Raw genomic sequence first — 20065 nt, 5'->3', positions numbered from 1 at the left:
ACTTAGTTCATGAACCAGATATTAGCATTTCTTTTATGGACTATTTCTTAGCATGTTTCTGTTATCTCCTGCTGTTATTAACCACTTAAACCATCTAGTCCATCCAAACCAAATCTCTTCAGCCGATCTACAAGCTTGTAGATCTGCTTTTTTCAACAAATGTTCCCCCCAGAATAGGACTAGGGCTCAAGCGGTTAACCATTCAAAAGGCATTGGAGAAAGGTGTCCTATCTGGCTGTCATCTCAGTTGATTTAAGAGGTAGGCCAACTGAGCAAGGACAGGGGTCTTGGAGTATTACAACTGCCTGAGCAGAAGTTGGCGGAGAAGTGTGTCTGTGAAAACCATTTAAAACATGTTTTGTTGCAGAAGTGATTGCTTTTCCGTTTACCTTTTTATTATTGTTGGATGAATGAATTACATTTTTTTTTCATGCACATTTAAGTGTGCTGGTTCTCTGGTGCTCTCTAGTGGTCACGAGTGGCTGAGCTTTTTGCTTTTGTTCCCCACATATTTGAAACAAAAACTTTGAAAAACCCTAAGCCATTCATTGCAGCCATTGAGGCGATTTCTGAATTGTATTATTTTATATAATCCAAATGCATTTTTGTCTTTTCATTTTCTTGTAGCCTGGTAGCCTTTTTGTTGCAGGCATCATTGCAAATGAGGGTCTGTTCCTTGAATTAAAAAAATAAAGAGATTTAAAAAATGCCATGATCACTATACCTAATATACCAGGTAGCCTAAACACATGTGTTTATGTGCACAATAGCATCACCCTGTCTCTTAATTATTTGACCTGAATGGAACACTAGTACCTCAATGGTAAAACCTTTACCCTACTGCTGTCAAAGAGGTCAATTGACAAGACTTTTTTGGTACTTAAAGTATGAAAAGTGAAAGTTCTCATTATGCAGAATGTCCCATTTAACAAGTTCAATTTGTATACAGTACAAATCTTTTGAAAATAGCAGATCTATATTTTCGGCATATTTTCAAATGGCCACGGCTAAAGTGGTTAATGTATGTTTTGTAATAATCAAAATCTACAAAGTAACTAGTAACTAAAGTTTTCAAATCATTGTAGTGGAGTAAAAGTACAATATTTGCTTCTGAGATGCAGTGGAGTAGAAGTAAAAGTATTGAGAATTGGAAGTACTCCAGTAAAGTAGAGACACCTCAAATTTGTACTTAAGTGCAATACTTGAGTATATGTATACACTGTAAGTTACTTTCCACCACTGAGGATACTGTATAAGCAGGTAGATTTAGGCCTGGGACCAGCTCATTGCATCCTCTCTCACATACAGAGACCTCTACTCCCTACATGTCACGTACCACCACTATGTCCCTCCTTTCTCCTTTGTTTGTCAGAGTGGGCGACCTTTACGTTTTATAAGATGGCAGCATTCCTTAGCATCCTAGATCAGTGGTTCTCAACCTTTTCAGGCCGTGGCCCCCCAAAAATAATAATATTTGAAGTGGGGACCCCCCCACCCTGACAAGCACTTGGCATTGTAGGAGTTGAGGCATTACATTTAGTTTGACTCAGTTCCACATATAAATAGTGAAAATAGCAAATCTACAAGATCTTATAGATCGGCTATTTTCAAACATTTTAAATGTTTGCCTCATTCTTATATTATTTGACAATTTGGCCAATGTTTGACCAGTTTTTATGAAATAGCGTGTTGATTACTTTTGATGCAGTGATGGTCTAGGTATGGTTTACAGTAGGTATGGTTTAGGTATTCAAAATATCTTAAAATTCCCTATCAAGACCTGGACTGCTGGCGTAGTGGTCCAGGCAATGTAGCCTGACAGCGTCGTGGGTTCGAGTCCCGAGGACGATGGCCTTTGCTGCATGTCACTCCTCATCTCTCTCCCCATTTCCTGTCAGCCTACAGTCAATAAAAAAGCATAAAAAAGCATAAAAGTCACCAAACCCCCCCCCCAACCACCACTGCCCCACAAGATACAAGGTACTGCATAAGCAGGTAGACATAATAGGCCTGGGACCAGCTCATTGCATTCTCTCTCACATAATACAGAGACCTCTCACACTCCCCCTCTACTACCTACATGACACGTATACCACCACTATGTCCCTCCTTTCTCCTTTGTTTGTCAGAGAGGGCGACCTTTACGTTCTCTAAGCAGCATTCCTTAACGGTCCTAGATTACTTCATGAAAGTGCTTAGTGACGCCTTTTCTTGATTGACTTTCCGATGGCTTACATCCTGATTCCTGGTCCCCTTCAGAAGCACTCTTCCTCTTCCTCCAACCTACTGCCACAGAGCACTCCTTGGAGGATAGGCCGGATACCTGTTAGAAAGTGTTTGTGTGACCTGTGTTGGCTTTGCTGTAGTGTGTGTGTGTGTGTGTGTGTGTGTGTGTGTGTGTGTGTGTGTCTGTGTGTCTGTGTGCGCGCACACGTGCCAAATGTCCCCACAAGTATAGTAGAATTTCAGAAATAGATATTTTGTGAGGACTATTTTCCTGGTCCTCACAAGAGAAATGGATGTTTTATAATAAAAAAAAAGATTTGGGGAGTTAGGTTGACAAAAGATTCAGGTTGGGTTTAGGATTAGGTATTTATAGGTTAGATTTAGGGCTTGCAGTTGGAGTTATGAGTGATGTATACATAGGCCTATTAGTTGTGCACAGAAAATAGCAGATTTACAAACTCACGCCTCCCGCTGCGATGCATTGAGAGCTTGTAGATCTGCTATTTTTCAGCTTTAGCCTTAGGGTTGAAAGTGGCAAAAGGGGGGGGGGGGGATGGCGTTCATAAAATCACCATCCTAAAATGATGGCCTCTCAAGCATATGAATACAAACGTGTGTGTGTGTGCGCGCGTGCATGAGGTGTGAGCTACAGGAAAGACCTGTTGCTCATCGTGAACTCAGAGGAAGAGTTCCAACAACAGGACTAAACTATGTGGAGGTAGCGGCAGCGTGTCCTGCATCCTGTTGTGTCTACATGCTCCACATCTCCAGCCTGTTTATCAAATATAAAAGGGTTCCTCTCTCCGAGACTGAATGCTTTGTTCAGTCCTTTGTTTATGCGTATGTGTCTACATGAGTATGTGCACGTGTCTGTCTCTCCACATCTCATACTATCAATCAGCAATTAATACTAAAAGTTAATACTTTATTAAACGCTTTTTCACACAGCACTGCAGTAGGGGTGTGTGTGTGTGTGTGTGTGTGTGTGTGTGTGTGTGTGTGTGTGTCCCGTTTCCTCTTGATATAAGACAAGGGAAAAAAATATCTAATGCATTTATGCCATATTATAATACAAAATCAAACATTTCTTATTCTTTAATTCTTTATATTAGATTTCACATATACAGTACCACTCTACAGATATCCAATTATGTTACATACTATACATCTTGAAATAAATTGGATCGGATGGCAAATGATTGTGTGCCAGCATATGGTTGTAGATGGTCACATTTAAATAGATGAATGAAATGTACGGTCAGTGGAAAAAAATACAAATCAAATTAAATAAAAATGATTGTCATTGGATAAAATAGTGTTTAACCACTTGAATCTGGGGAAACATTAGCCAAAAATAGCAGTTGTGAGCTTGTAGATAGGCTATTTTGGGGAAAGAGATGGTGTGGAAATAGCGTTCCAAGTAGCCTACAGATGCAACTCAGGTCCGTTTGACTAAGTCTAGAGTGTTCTAGTGGTTAAGCCGTTGAAAATAATTGACACATTTAAGAAAAAAGGGTTGCCGGTCTACGAGCTTGTAGATCAGCAATGTTTTTTTTTGCCATTTTTGAAACGTTTTGACATTTTCCAGCTATATTGATATGCCCAAAACAGAGACGCCAGGTTGAAAGTGGTTAGCCATTGATGTAGCTGTTATGCTTGGCCTTGGTGGTCTGTCAGTGCCAATGTTTGGCACCAGTCATGAAGGAGTGTACTGTACATAAGTTCTGATATACTGTGAGCTTTGTATACAGGGGGGGTGAAGAGATGTGGAACCCAGTGCCTGTGTAAAGTGCAAGTTGCCCCAGGCAGCCATTGTACATTTAAGGTCACTAGGTGTTGACAGCCGCTGTAATTACCAGCAGCTGAGATCAGCACCCTGCAGTATTGTCTGAACGTGCCTGTATGAGTGTAGGGGTGTGTGTGTGTGTGTGTGTGTGTGTGTGTGTGTGTGTGTGTGTGTGTGTGTGTGTGTGTGTGTGTGTGTGTGTGTGTGTGTTCACAATGCTAGTACAGTGGTTCTCAAACTGTGGGCTGGGAGGGTATTGCAAGTGGGCCCCTAAATAACTGGCAAAACACGAAGATATTAAGTGGTCAGATGGGTGGGCCACAAACACTTTGAACATTTTCAAGTGGGCCCTGATCCAGAGAACGTTGAGATCCACTGTTCTAGTAGATCACACGCACACACTCTCACAGGTCACAGAAATTGTAGAAAAAAATATAAATATATAAATGTATTTGACAGCTATTGTTTTTGATGGATGTGTGCACAATTAAGGCATCATGTGTTCCTTAATGTTCTTTCATAATGAACCACGGTGAATGAGCAGTTGTTTGTTTTTCCTCAAGTGATGTAGAACCCACACTGAGAAGAAAACAACGACAAGGTTGATCTATTAAAGTTGTTTTTTACTACAGAGCATCGATAGCTTTGGAAACATGGCCGAAGACCTCATCCGGTGGAAGCTCAGAGTCGATCTAAAGTGAGAAAGAAATAGACATTGGTTATTACAGAGTACTATCATCGGCAGAAACCTTGTATGGCCAAAACCATTACTTTTCAGGAAATGGGAAAAAGAACCTGTGTTCCACTATATCCAGTGTATATCCAGTGTAGCTATTATTTAATCACAAGCTCTTGTTAACAGCTTGTTATCGGCTACAATTTTATAGTGTTCTGGTTCCAATTTTGTCTTTTTATTCGTTTTTGTTTCATCACTTCAAGTTTCACTTGTTTATCCTGTAGGAGTTCTCTCTCCTGTCGGGATGGAATTGGTATCCCGAACTGAAAATGTATTTTATCGTTTACCGAGCTGGAGAGACTGGTAGGGCCCTGTTACTGAACAAACTCTCTATAGCTATGATTACACACCGTTCACATGGTCATGGACTAGGCGTGCAAAAGATAATCAAACGAATTTGATTTAATAAAACAATTAATTTTAAGAAATTGCGAAAATAGCAGATCTGCAAGCTCACAACTCACCGCAACACACTGTAAGCTGGTTATAGAATAATCGCAAAGAAGTTAATGGATAGTTTCAGCCCTGGTCTACATGCTCACCTTTCTGACAATGCCTCGGCCCTCGTAGAAGGCGATGACTGGCTCTGTGGCTTTGTAGTAAAGATCCAGACGCTTCTTGATGGTTTCCTCGTTGTCGTCGGCGCGGCCGCTGGTCTCGCCGCGCTTCATCAGCCTCTTGACCATGGTCTCGGCTTTAGCGTCAATGTACAGCAGTAGGCAGGGTTTGCCAATCTGCGGAAGAAGACAATTGTGATTTGACTCTTTTTTTTTTTGTATAATATTTTCTTATGTGATAAATTACTTGTGAAATGCTTTTCAAGATATTATACATTGTGAATGTAATGTTTTTCTTATCATTAATGTACATTATTGTCTTAGGACCCCAGGAAGACGGCAGCTAATTGGGATCCTTTTAAATAAACAAATAACGTTTCATTGTTTTGAAAGGCGGAGCGGATTCATTGTCATGTATACTTTAGTGACAGGGACTGATAAAATGTGCCGCAAGTAGGCGAACATGAAATTGTGAAAAAACAAGGAACTATAGGTTGTTGTTTTTTAGTTTTAGTTTTTACCATAAAACTAAAAAAGATGAAAGGTTGAAATAAATCTGAAAAATAGCCATACTCCACTGAGGCAGAATCTATGAGTGCATAAAGGTTAGGGTAAATGCATTGTTTATTCAAAACGTGTGATATGCGATATACCAAGAATAATCAAGTGGTACGTGCCAAGCAGAACAACCACCCCCGCTTCAAAAACAAACAGCTCTTCTGGGCATGTCAAAGGTCATGTTGTCAAATGAAAGATGATATGAGACTTCCTATCTTTAATCTTTTTCTTTCTGTAGCATTTCATGCTTTATTTCAGATAGGTCAATTTAGAGAGACAGGAAACTAAGGTAGAAAGAGAGATAGAGAGACGTGAGAAAACGGGGGAAAGATTCAAGGTTTTAAATGTCACCTTTGCAGAACCAAATGCAAAGAATTTAGACCAGTCCTTCATATTGGGATGGTTTCGGCGTGGATTTGTTAGCCCTGGTTTTCTCTGCTGTTCCCTACATTGAATTTAGATGTCCCCAGACATATCAGTAGGCAGAGATATCTGATCATCTGGCTCCATGAGAATATGGGAAGGATTATATTGTAAGTCAAATATAGAAAGAACATTTTGTTCTTGTAGAAATCCAGAATCAAGAGAATAAGAAAGAGTAAATTGCTGTTTTTGACAAAAGTTATGGATGTAATAGAATTGGATCACTTTTTGTGACTTCTGACGTTGATCCAATTACGCCCAATGCCCCTCATCCCTATTGGGGCCGGGCATTCTGTTTCCTACCTTCTTCTCGAACTCCTCGCCTTGCACCACCTCACGTGGGTAGCCATCGATGAGGTAGCCCTTGGACACGTCAGCCTTGGCAATCATGGCGTCCTTGATCATGTCCAAGACTGTGTCCTGAAAGCAGAGCCACATCATTCTGCTGTTCAATCCACTGTAAACATGTGGAAATACTGAGAGCAAACATAACGTAACCTAATCACATAATCTGCTGTCCCTATTTTGCGTATGTCTTGATAAGCAAAGAAAATCAGAAATTCAAATTATTTTAAAATAATATTATTTTTATTTCTTTCCAAAAATAGCAAATCTACAAGCTCACAATGCATCGCATTGCGATGCATTGTGAGCTTGTAGGCTGGCTAATTTCATGCAGCACCGTTGTACGGCAAAGTATAAAATGAGGCTTACTGTGTGTGTTATTAAGAAAAGTTTTGAAACATGCATACTAAACACGTATTCATTACAGTGTCATTTGCAGCTGTGTGCGTTTCTGCTTTATAAATGACCTTTTTGTACAAATGCATTTCCTATACAACATGATAAATGAGGGCTGGCCTGGTGAGCTTTTCTAAAACTGTATGAATTCTGTATCACACTCTCTAGGGTGGTGTAATGCTTAAAACATTCATTGTAGGAATTATGCGTACACAGGTTTAGAATGTAATATTTAACACAGATTGATGTAACGTAATTCCTAGGGTTTTTACCAGAGGAACAAGCTCTCCCTTCTGCATGATGTCCTGGAGCTTCTTGCCTCTGTCCGAGCCAGAAGCCACCTCCAAACGCAGCAGATCCCCAGAGGACAGGTGGGTGTAGCCATACTTGGCCACCACCTTCTCGCACTGGGTGCCCTTCCCAGAGCCAGGTCCACCTGAAACGGACACAAGGATTCTTTAATGTATGGCAGTGGTTCTCAAACTTTGTCATGTCAAGGACCCCCAAATTGACACTTATTAGCCCACGGACCCCCATTTGAAAAGATATGCCACGGACCCCCCCATAAGAGATGATTTTTTACAGCTCTAGCAGTCAATTCTCAACCGTTTTAATTGAAGGACCACCAGTTTGGCATGCATTAGGCTACGGACCCCTATTTTATGGCATTTCTATCTCTGGGGCCCCAATTCATCCTCCTATAATTTGAGTAACCTCTGTCCGTTTGTCTGTAGTGGTGAATGTAGTGGTGAAGCTACCCGGTTCTCCTCAGTGGCTGGAGCAATTGCTCTGATTTTGCACACAGCCATTGACCATTACCATCTGAACTTAACTGTGAAGCCCGTTTTTCAATTTCATCAAATCTCAGCTTCTTATTAGCGTTTATGTGTCAAACAATGTCGCCTCCCGGGTTGCCAGATCATGTGCGCATATCCCCCCACGGATGCGTCGACCGGGTATGGTCTAGTATTGTAAAATCAATGTTCATTTAACTCTGAGAGTGTACAAATGGAACCAAATGGACCCGTTAGGGTCCATTTGGTTCCATTTGTACACTCTCAGAGTTACAGACACATAAGGATCAATTTGGTTCCTAACTATTAATTTGGCTGGGGACCCCCTGGAACCCCCTCAAGTACCCCTGGGGGTCCCCGGACCCCACTTTGAGAACCAATGATTATGGATCTAACTAACCTCCTATGGGGGTCGGTCCTGGCTGCATAGGGCATGCACTGAATGTTCTATGGAACCCCCTGTATTCCCCTACAAAGTTCCATCAATTATCGCCACCTACAACTGTGGAGAGGTGGGTAGAGTAGCCAAAATAAAACTGTACTCAAGTAAAAGTATTGATACTTTGAATTAAAACGTAGTAATTTAAATAATTACTTGAGTAAGAGAAAGAATCTAGTGAAAAGACTACTCATCTATGTGTTATGTGATCTGATTTATTGTTTAAATAATCTGAAATCACATAAGTGCTAGTCCAATAGTAATTAACAGAAATTGTCCGATGTCTCCCTGAGGGAATGTTTCTTTCTTCAAATATACTTGAGTAAAAGTGTGCTGCAATAAAACACTTACAAGCACAATTTATTCTAAATGTATTCAAAACAGTGACTAATTACTGCCCACCTCTGCCTAACTTTTTTGTGTTGTTTTGTTTACTTGGAAAGTACTGGTTGAACTACTTCTCCAAAGTAGGGGATGCTCATATAGAAACTCCACCAGAAGGAGTTCCTCTGACCTCGTCCCCCCCAAGTTCAAGTCACTAAAGGGCAAGAATGTGTTCTATTACGCAGCCTCAACACAGTGGTATGCTCTACCAACAGCCCTGAAAGTTTCAACTTCCCCATTAAAGTTTAAAGCTGACCTAAAATAATGGTTCCACATTCCACAAACATTCAAATTGGATTTAAGATAAATTTGTTCCCCGACTGGCCTTCCCCCAGGGTTATAAACGGCTCACTCCTTGTGAGTGACATGGCCCATGTGTCGTACCCCCGGGCCCCCCACCTCCTTCTATGTTTTTATCATGAATTTAAACGCTATATTTTTGTGTAGTTGTTTTTGTTACATTGTTGTTTTGCCTGGTTGTTTGAGTGTTGAATGTTTAATGGAAACAAGCCTTTGGCTTTTTCGTGAAATCCATTTGCCGTGTTTTTAACTCGTTGTACTGTATGTAGCCTTAAAAGTCATCAATAAAGTATTCAATCAAAGATGGGTGATATTTTAATGAGGCTGACATACCAAACCCCTTGAAAATATGACTGATAGGTGTACAGCATGATAAGTATATACTAAAATGGTTATAGTTTATAGAGACTAGTAGCAGGGATATAAGAATATCACAGTTTAACAAACCATAAAAATAAAATAGAAAACATCATGTCGGGCTACTTCAGAGAACTCATATGAGAGATACAATGAGTATTTAGAGTAACCATTGTGCTATTGATCATACAGTATGAATCGAATTGTGATGTAGAATTGAGGTCCCAATGGCTTCGCATAGATTGTCACTTGTAAATCTGTTATTGGCTGGTGCAATGTGAGCTGAAGTGAACTGATAAGTGATGGCATATCTTAAACTGTGTTTCACCATTTATTGAGAAAAGGCTAAATACTCACCTACAACAAAGATGATCTTGGCGTCCTTGAGTTTGTCTGAAATAAACAGTGAATCCAGGAATTAATACAGTTCCAAGATTTTGCTTGTAAAACTGATGTATAGTCCAGCTGAATGCTTAGTTTTGTGACCAAATAGTTTGACTACAGTCTGTGAAAAGGCTTGAACGGCCAAGGCTCCAAAGACAGTCAGAGATGCATTTTGTTTTTTTTTATTTCGCCCAACTCCTTCATCTAACTCCAGTGCAAGAATATATACATTTAGCAACAATAATACAGGCCTGGCTAAAAGTCAAAAATAGAGCAATGAGAACAATAAATAAGCACTTAAGGCCAACACGTATAAACAAGACCCAACTAAGAGCTCTCTTCAGGCTAAACCTTGATCCAACCAGCAAACAATCAGTGATCATTTCATTATCAATACACAAGTTTAAAACCATTAGTCCTTGCATAACTTTCAATGCAGTCAGATGTGTGTATGTATGTGTGTGTATATAGGGCATGGGTTGCCCCGTGGCACAGACCATGTTGAGAGTTGGAGTGAACGTATGTATCTGCTGTAAAGCAAATGCATACATCTGTAGTAGAGAATCCATTTCACATACTTTTAGGTCAAGGACACAGGCTGCACTAATGCATGTCTGTCACACGTAATAGTCACACAAACATAGTGTTACTATGGCAGCCGTTGCCACCCCTATTGTTATGTTGTCAGATTGTTATGTTGTCAGATAAAGAATAACATCACGTTGAGCAGTCATCAAAGGTTGGTTTGCATTGCCACTTTGCACATTTGTGGAAAAGGTTTGACAACATTTCTGTGTGTATTTTTTTTATGTGTTTAACAATTGTAGTTCTTATAAATATTTTGCTTTTGAGCAAAAGTGCATTTGTAACATGTAACATCTTATTGATACTTTGCAAGTGAAAAACAAAGACCATAAATACTCAATATTAAAGTTGTGTAACATACAATAAGCATAAACCTCAATGGTCTTCTGAAAAGTCACCAAAAGAGGGCAGTATAAGGCAGTGTGATGATGTGCAGATTTGACTTGAAAGTAACATGTTCATTTGTAATCATGCACAGTGATATACCATACCTCCCATTTTGATGTCTTAGTTGGAGGTTTCCTTTCAACTGAAAGTAAGATGATACAAAGAGAAAAAAGTCAGTCCACAGCACCACATATTTTCATGGGGGCAAACCATTATAGTAATTGGGTATTACACACTAATCATGGACTTAGTTCTACCCTAAGCTACTACAATTGGTTGCACCTGTTGCTATACAAATGTATTGCACTTTTTGTATATAACAAACCAAATCATTCACAAGACTAATAGATTCCTCTTTCAACAAATATTATTAACTCTTATTAGGGTGGCTGATGTGAGAAAATGCACTATAGTTATTGGATTATCATTATTATTATATGTGCGGTTCTCTGCATGTTCTCTGCATGTCTACAGTTTTCAAACTAATAAACACTGGCCCAAATGCAATATGTGTGGCATTATGTTTCATTTATAATTCATCGTAAAGCGGTGTCACATGCTACAAATCTATGTAGCTCACGCAAACTTGTAGATCAGCTATTTTCGGCACCCAATGAAGTAAAGCTCAAGCTTTAACTTCGAAATCGCGAGAAACTTACCACACTTCATCAAAAAGCTATTCTGATTTTGCAATTGCTTAGTCCCATATGAATGTATGGGACTGGGGGGTAAACTTATAGCACAATGGACCTAAATTACAAAATCTAAGTGAGGACACCAACATCAGAATAGAATTTTGATTAATTGTGGTAAGTTTCATGGGATTTTGAGGTGTTTCAAATATGTTTTGAGAGGCATCAGACTGGTAAAACAATCATGAATAGTCTCCCATGTCTCTCTTCTCTCTGCCTTTGGTTTCCCGGCTCTCTCAGACACTCTCCTATCTCAGAAATATTGCATACAAATGGCAAAAACTGAATGATGCTATATACTGGAAACCTGAATGAACATAGAAAGCTATAGGTTGACACTGATAGTAATATCTATATCTGTATAAGAGGAGTTGCCGGTTGACTCTGCTACTCTGCTCTGGCACACGTAGAGTGAAGGCAGAATGCCAACAGTATCAGTTTGAATGGCATGTGTAAACAGATACCCAGGCTCAAGCAGTTGTGTGCCTGCATCAGATGACTTTGAAGTGTGACTGAGAGAATGCTTCTTTAATAACAGATTCAACAGGCAAAATATGTATATATAATTTAACTTTAAGGGTGTGTAAGTGATAGCGTTAAATAGCTCTATTTACCTAGAGCCATCATTGCTATAGACAGTGTTTTTTTGTTTTTTTTCTTCAGTAACAGATGTCTCCCTGTCTCTACAGATCTTTAGATAACAGAAAATACAGGTCCGGATACTAATAGTATAGCATGGAAAGCAGATGAATCTGCCAGAACAAATGGAAATTTGCTCTGGCAGTATATTAGTCTGGTTATGCCAGGCTACAAATGCAATCAGGAGATGTCTGCTATCAGAATATAGAGCTTTAACCTTTTAACTGTTTTACATAAACAGTACCTACACCTCCTTTAATACACAATCCTGCTTAACTGTATCAATGATGCACTTAGCAATGACATGCATTGAATCTTGGAGATATTATGCTGAATATAGCAGCTCAAAAATAAGTCAAATTATATAATCACTCTATGGCTTTTATGCATTGATGTACACAATCATAACCAGAGGAAATACATCTCAATATTTCACACATTATGGTCTCCAATCTTTCTACAGAAAATGACAGTGGAGTGGCTCACAATGAAACCATGTCACTGTGAATACTGCAATTTTTGTATGGTAAATTTGTTGCATGCAACATGCATACGTGCATTTTATACGTTCATGCATGCATGCATGCATGATATGATAGATATATTTTAATTTTATGCAAACAAATGTTGGCTAGAGCGCACGTGGAGTCCCTCTACACATGCTGCCATCTGATCCTGACTTCTATGGCACATGATTAATGGTTACAGAGAGAAAGTTACTTTCTCTGGTTACTTGACAACTGGTTAAAACTAGTTACACTTGACAAGCTCACACTTCGGTGCTCACATGTGAGCTTGTAGTTCGGCTATTTTGGACGTGTGACGCCATCGTACGGCGGAGTATAAATCAGGCAGTGGGTTTAGTGTCCTAACATGATCTCCAGTGAGAAAGGGGCGTGTGGTTCATCACTTAAAAGAACATTTAGTCTGGCCACACAAACAGTCTCAACCCATTTAAACCTGGGGCCGATTCAAAAAATGTCTTCTAAATCCTAACTGAAAAACGTATGTTATTATATCAGTGGTTCTCAAAATGTTTCATGCCAAGGACCCCCAAAATGATATGTATTTGGCCACCAACCCCCATCTGAAAACATTTTGTTCCAGGGACCCCCAGAAGCAGACCCCCCCCCCCCCCCATACCAGTGTAACCCTCCACCCCCATACCAACATACCCCCAGGCCACAACCCCCACCCGGGGTCCCCCCCAAGGGTCTTGGTCCCCACCTTTTACCCCCTCTACAACAAATCTCTTTGCCACAACGCGTCAGAACCAAATATTTGCTTCGTCAGGGATTTTTTTTTTCATAAGGAATATTTAAAGTGAGTTATGAATCATCTTCGTATCCTGATCAACCAGGAAAGACAAGAAGTGCACCACCTATGTAGATGCACTGCGGCGCGACATCTTAGCTAACAACACTGTAGTAGAGCTCAAGACCCTGATGTTAGATAGGAGAGCAGCGATTCAGGAGTCCCGAGTTGGTGTTGGCTAGACCACACTCTCATATCCTGATTATTTCTGCAGCCATTCTGTATGAGAATAAAAACGTATATATATACATTATATACCGGTGTATATACACAGTATACACACACGTCACACACACATAACTACAACTACTTGACAACAGCTACAGCACAGCCGGGTCAAGTTCTGCTAGTGCTAAAATGTCAAACAAAAACAGCGTATTGAATTCGGGCAAGTGACTACAGGCCTGTTTGTTCACTGGCGCATATCTACAGTGCAAACACATTCAAGTGCAATGGTGCACAATGCACATACCTCGGGTCGTGATAAAGCATATTCCATCCATTGAATAAAAAGGGAGTGTTAGAAAGGTGACAAAGATGGGCTAACATTTCAACCATACATAAGGGATATGTGAATGGCATGCAAAACTATTCAAATCATTCACAAGCTACTAATGTACCACTAATGTGCTTTAAGAGATCAAGTGTTAGGACGTGTGTTCCCAGAGGTGATGATCGATAGAGGCAGCTTATGCCAAAGTTGCAATTCCTACGGACTAAAATACTGCATATCCCATCATTCTCTGTGTGCCCTAGTATTCATTCACCATCAGCCATGTGGCATTTGTTGCTTCTCAGGTGGCTGATTTCTATTGAAAGGGGCCGTTAACCTCGTGGTCTTTGTAAATGTCACTAGGAGGGCTGTGTCAGCACTGAGCCTCTTTGGAATGCCACCCTGGCCAATTATAGAGATGGTCATCTAACGGTCTTCTGCTTCCTTGTCATGACAAACATGTTCTGTCCCTTAAGGGGTGTGAGCTGGGCACTACCCAGCAGCTGGGCATACTATTAGGAAGTTTTCAACTGTCACTTCATGTAAGTTGGAGGCATTAAATAAAAATGTGCATGTTTAATGTATGAAGCTGTCCCATGTAGTAGTAATGATGTGCAAGTACAACTTTGTACAACTCTGTGTGAATTATTTAAAGTTTAGAATTCCACAACATACTACTGTACTGTACAGTATGTGCAGTTATGGAGAATTTGAAGTGGTTTCACTGGAGCACAGCAGAAAGTCTGTTCTCATCCATCAACCAATCTATACATTCCAGGTATCTGTCCGTCTCTCTCTATGCCCAAATATGGAGATAACAGGCGTCATCCATAACAGGTGTCATGCCCTGAAGGAGTACTGGCGATCGCCTGCAAATGACAGCACAGAAGATCCCAAATATGGAGTCCCACATGGCTCTTGTCCAGACTGGCCTCCAAGTACTCTGATAATGTGAACTGCACTAGGTGATTATTAAATACAAAAATATTGGGTGATAAATTGTGACCAAAGCGTAGTCAGTGTTTCCCTTAATAAATATACAACTCATTAGGTAAATAATACATGGGCATTCACTGCAGTGTGCAGTACAAGCATTAGTGTTTTGGTACCAATGGCAACTCTGCAAACAAATCCATTTGCTCACATGCTTTGCAACTCTATATTGAACTAATATATTGATTAATAAATGTGTTATGCATTGACGTTCCCTATTATTCCCCCTCGCCTATTTTTGACATCTAGAAGCTCAGAACACTTTGCAGCAGGATGTGTTGTGAGCTTGTAGATCAGTTATTTTTGGGGGGCACGAGACCGGCGTTAACTATTCATGAGGGAGAGCACAGACAACCACGTGTCTCCTCCGATAATGTGTGTCACCAACGTCATTTCTTTCGCCCTGACAGTGAGGAGTTTCACTAGGAGGACAGAGGTACACACTTTCCGTCCTATATTTCCACACCTCACTGAACAGGCGCCCTCACCAACCTGTAGGAGTTGCTAGTGCAGCAGCAACAGCAAATTGTGTTCGTATGGTCGCCCGGCCAAGCCGGAGGTACCGCGAAGGATTCAAACCCCCTAGTCTCTGCATGTGGAGGGCAGGAACCTTACCCGTGCCACCCGAGCACCCTCTCCCATGTTATTACTCCTTTTAAAATTGCAGTCTATAGCTATAATAAGACTGTCAGTCTGCAGCTGTTCCCAGGATAACATATCAACCATTCTCGAAAAATGTTCCAGGATGGGGGGTCTTGCACTCTGAGCCTCTTCCCCACCCCCCTCAAAACCACATAATTCAATCCACTGCCACCTATGACAGTATGTCACTGCCCATTAACCAGTAACTACCATAGGACATTGCATACAGTGCCTTTAATATGTACGTACTGTCTCTTTAAGGGAGAACAGGAGACCTCTTTGACGTCAGGAGAGTGAGGGATTGCTGTTAGTGAGAGAGATGCACTGTTTAGCAGGGAATGTATTGTTGAATCAAATGTGTGGCAGTTCATAATGAGCGTTGTGTGCTTGGGCTCTGAGCTTAGAAGGCTTGGAGAGGACACATGCACTATCGACATGCATGATGATGAGTCAAAGGCAGCAGCAAGCCTGTTTGTGAATGAACACCGCTCTGACATTTTAAAACGGCACTGGATGGTACAAGGCAATGAACTGGCAGAGGTGCATGCTTGAACATAATGACTGCTGTCAGAGCAAACATGATTATAATATCCAGTTACTCGAGTTAGTCAAATTCCCCTCTTCGATGGCACTCTGAATGGCATTATTCTTTCCTCAGTGACTTGCTCAAGCTTACACTGCAAAATCTGCAGTGTTCAGAGTGTACAAATGTTACCAAATGGACCCGTAAGGGGACATTTGTACAATCTCAGAGTTAATTATAACACATGATTTGTGTTCCGTCTCTGTGGATGGCACTCTGAATGGCATTCTTCCTTCCATAGCGACTTGCTCAAGCTTAGCCTGCATGTGCCAGCATCTGAACACTGTAGACAAAATGTCCATTCAGTGAAACAATGTCTACCAACCATCCCAAAACAGCTCCTTCCAACGCTTTGCATCAGACAAGCAGATCATCTGTCAGATGACAGATCGAGTGGATACTAGAGAGCAGCATGATCAGGTGAGTGGAACCTCAACAGATGAACAGGTGCCACTCTTCACTCACGCCAGTCTCTCTCCACTTGCTGTCTCTCCTCTCGCCCATCCTGTCAAACAGCCCTACCCACTTTCTCAAGCTCGCTCTCTCTCTCTCTCCCCGTCAGATCTGCTTATTTGTCATTCCCAAATAGACCTTGCCCGCTGCCATTTCCCTGCCTGATCCTCCTCTATGGTGCCTTTGTCCTCTGTACTGACCTCTCTTACGCGTTGCGGCTCTAGATCCCAGCGCAGGGGGCTGTCGTCCCTCTGGTTCTCAGTGCGTCTGAGCAGTTACTGCTGCACATTGGCCCTCCCTCCCCCATCCTGAGCCTTTTTATAGCTCAGCTCAGCCCTGCTCAGCCTGCGTTGCATTCTGGGTAGGGAAGGATCATGAGTAAAGAAATGAGGAGACTGGAGAGAGAGGGAGGAGGAGGGGGGGGGGGGGGGGGAGTTGTAATGGAGATGGTAATGGGAGAGACAAAGGGTGGGAGGTCTACTGTACTGAGTAGACCTCTATACCTACTGCACATATAAACAGAGATGCTACCTTAAACACATTTTAAATCTGAGGCTTTGTACTATTTAAATAGTATTGAGAAAAAAATGCTGCTAATTCTCCCAAAAGTGACTGCAAAAGATTGCTGCCATTTGCTTCAAAAAGCTTTATACCCTGTATATATACTGTAAGTATGCCCACTGCATACTGCTAGATTGCTTGGTGTTCTTTGAGTGAATATAATTTAGGTCCACCAGTTTGTATTTCATCTTCAATTTTGCGCCTCACTTACTCTTGGGAGCGGTTATGTAATTGTTGAGTCTATGTTTGCGTTTGTCCCCTAATGAGGAAGTCTGTAAGAAGGGGAAGTCTGTAAGAAGGGGAAAGGGTGTGTGTGTGGGGGGGTGTTAGGCTTATCAGCAAATAGCAGATTGCAATGTGGTTCAACTAATATTAATTTACTCCGTTATTGGGTATACGGTTATATAAATATGAACTGTGCAAAAATGTCAGACATGAAGGCTAAGCAATTTACACATTGTACTTTAGATGGTTTAGCCCATTAACCACTTAAAGCCTATCTACTTGACTGGGGTCATGAAGCCCTTTTATTTCCAGGTATTTACAATGAATGTAAATGGAATAAATTATAGTTAATAGGCGAGTATCCATAAAAGAAATGCATGATCTACTAAATACATGGAAACCTACTAGGAAATAAATGCAAAAATATCAAAATAAAAGGATAGTGAAAAGTTATTACTAGGTACATATTACTTATTGAGCAACACCACAGTACGTATGAAACAATGGGCCCCTGGGCACGGGCTGGACCCCCTTGAAGGGGCATGACACCCCAGTTTGTTTTCCAGTTCAGGTTAAAAAACGACAGCAGATTAAAAACATGGCAGATTCGTAAGCAACACCAGACAAATTGATAATGAGTGTGAGATTGAGGTGTGTCCAGAGCCAAGCATGATAGACAGTATTGACACACCTAAAATCTAACAGACATTTTGATTAGCTGCAGCTGTGTTGTTTACATTACTATGCGAGTCATTCTACGAAAAGTGCCATTTTCCATTTTCAGTGTTTGATTTTTAGTAACTGGGCTGACTCCTCAGTAACAGGGTTGACAACAGGATAGTGTCACCCCTGTTACAATCCTATGTTAAGTCAACACTGTTACTGTACAATTATCTAGCCAGTCACACAAGCAATGTGAGCCCAAATGTACTGCACCTCCGTACAATGTATCAAGTCTTTTACCAATTGACATGTTCGTTGATACTCCCTCATACAACCCTCAACTCCTAAGGGCCCTACATGTCCTCCACACCAACAATAACTTCCGATTAAAAAAAAAAAAACTTGATTTACCTGTCCATAGCAACCAAAAAGGAATTCAGCTTCTTATTTCACCAAAAGCAAACCTTCACCCCATACTGCTACTGTAACAACGACAGCAAAGGTTACTAGGAGTACCACCCTTGCTCCCTCCCCGGTACATACAAGGATACAGACTCAATGACAGAGACAGAGCCTGGCTAACTCACCCTAGTCTTCATGTGTCCTACTGGCGGGAGGTATTTACGCACTTGAGCCCGATGTGTAGATTGGGCAACCATGAAATGGCAACCCTCTCAATGTGCCCCCAGGGCCGCAAGGAAGACACAAAAATAACAAATAGTTTACCAAAATAATAAACAAACAAGTCGAGGACACATTTCTTCAACCTATAAGGGGAATAGCTCCACACTGCCTTGTACCACCAGACCAGGGAGACAAGCTCCTCTCTCTTCACCAAACTATAAAAACACATTTTCTCAAAATTAGAACAAACTCAACCAATAGCCAAACCAGACAATGTTTAACTTTACCAAAGTTACATACTGAAAATGTCTAACCTGCACCTGTATCTCCCATCATTTTAGCACACAGGTAGCATTAGTACTCAGCACTAGTGCTCACCACTGGAGAACACTGCCCCTGAAGGGCCCAACGTCCATTAAAGGAAGATGGCCAAAGTGCTAACGACCAGTTTTAAAGCATTCTACGGATACATTTTGTCCTACCAAGTTAGACGAGCCCCCATTTGTTACAACCTGACTCAGGGTTGCAGCAAAAGGGAGACACAGGCACAGTTAAAAGTATATAAAATGTCTTCATTTTAAAACTAAATAAACAACTGCAAACATAACATGTCAGTAAATATGAATGACCATCAGTGTGACACAGTGTAGGCAGTGTATGGGTGCGAGTGTATGTGCAGTGTGAATGTTGCACGGTGTAAACCAAGGCAGATTAACAAACAACCTGAGGAGAGAGGGTACCTGCATCCACAACAGACTAGCACTGGTAGACAGAGTGGGAGGGCGTCACAAATGCAACTAATTAGATCTCTAATTATACACTTATTATAGGCCAGTAGGTTATAAACACAGGAAAGGAAACACAAACAACAACAAATTACTGACATGCAACATACACACAAAACTGTAAAACATGTCAGAAATACATACATGTATCGTCATGTAAACACTCAATTCTTACAGTCAGTCTCTGAGCTCGCAATGGAACACTGATGCCTGCAGGACACTTTGCACTGATCAGTGAGCATCCACTCTATTTATATGGGTTTACCTTCTGTTGATTAGTCATGTGACAGATTGATTATCTGATCTAAACAATCAACTCTCTAAACACTCTCATGTGACATGTGCAAAGTCCCCTGATTTCAACAGTGTAGGTCACAGCTGTAGTTCTTAGAATTGCATATATTTGTACTTATGACTAAATATGCTGAAACATTCTGAAAATAAGATACAGGAGGGCGCTAGAAGGCCACATGTGCAGGTAACATGCCAATACAAACGCCACCGTTACATCATAATAATGGATTATTCTACATTTATTTTCATGGAACTATTAAAATCTTTGATGTTTTTATAACAAACAAAAAACAGTTTTGAGGTATTTAATATTTGAAAGCAATGTGTTCTGCTTCTGTATCTACCGATCTATAAATGCACAGATTGTGCGTGTGTGTGTGCACGTGTGCGTGTGCGCGTGCGTGTGTCACATACCGTGACTCCTACAGGTTGGTCGGGGTGCCTGTC

At 40.9% G+C, this 20065-nt stretch overlaps 1 protein-coding gene across 1 annotated transcript; it reads right to left on the bottom strand.

Annotated features, from left to right (window-relative positions):
- Positions 1–4618: 4618 nt before the first annotated feature.
- ak1 (adenylate kinase 1) lies at positions 4619–16771 on the bottom strand. Its single transcript, XM_084046998.1, has 7 exons — positions 16667–16771; positions 10762–10799; positions 9659–9694; positions 7300–7463; positions 6590–6706; positions 5291–5482; positions 4619–4704 (listed from the first exon to the last, which is right to left on the bottom strand). The coding sequence occupies exons 2-7, from the start codon at positions 10766–10768 to the stop codon at positions 4639–4641; spliced, it is 582 nt and encodes a 193-aa protein (XP_083903124.1). The 5' UTR covers positions 10769–10799; positions 16667–16771; the 3' UTR covers positions 4619–4638.
- Positions 16772–20065: the final 3294 nt, after the last annotated feature.

The sequence above is a fragment of the Gymnoscopelus microlampas genome (genome assembly GCF_963454915.1).
Source record: "Gymnoscopelus microlampas genome assembly, chromosome: 21".
NCBI lineage: Eukaryota > Metazoa > Chordata > Actinopteri > Myctophiformes > Myctophidae > Gymnoscopelus > Gymnoscopelus microlampas.
Note: the sequence above shows the minus strand (reverse complement) of the source record. Positions and strands in the feature narration are given on the sequence as shown.

Excerpts from the sequence above, each read along its gene's own strand:
- ak1 (XM_084046998.1), bottom strand. Across the intron at positions 7,464-9,658 it reads CAAGATCATCTTTGTTGTAG|GTGGACCTGGCTCTGGGAAG; the intron begins GTGAGTATTTAG and ends TGTCCGTTTCAG. Across the intron at positions 6,707-7,299 it reads AGGGAGAGCTTGTTCCTCTG|GACACAGTCTTGGACATGAT; the intron begins GTAAAAACCCTA and ends CTCTGCTTTCAG.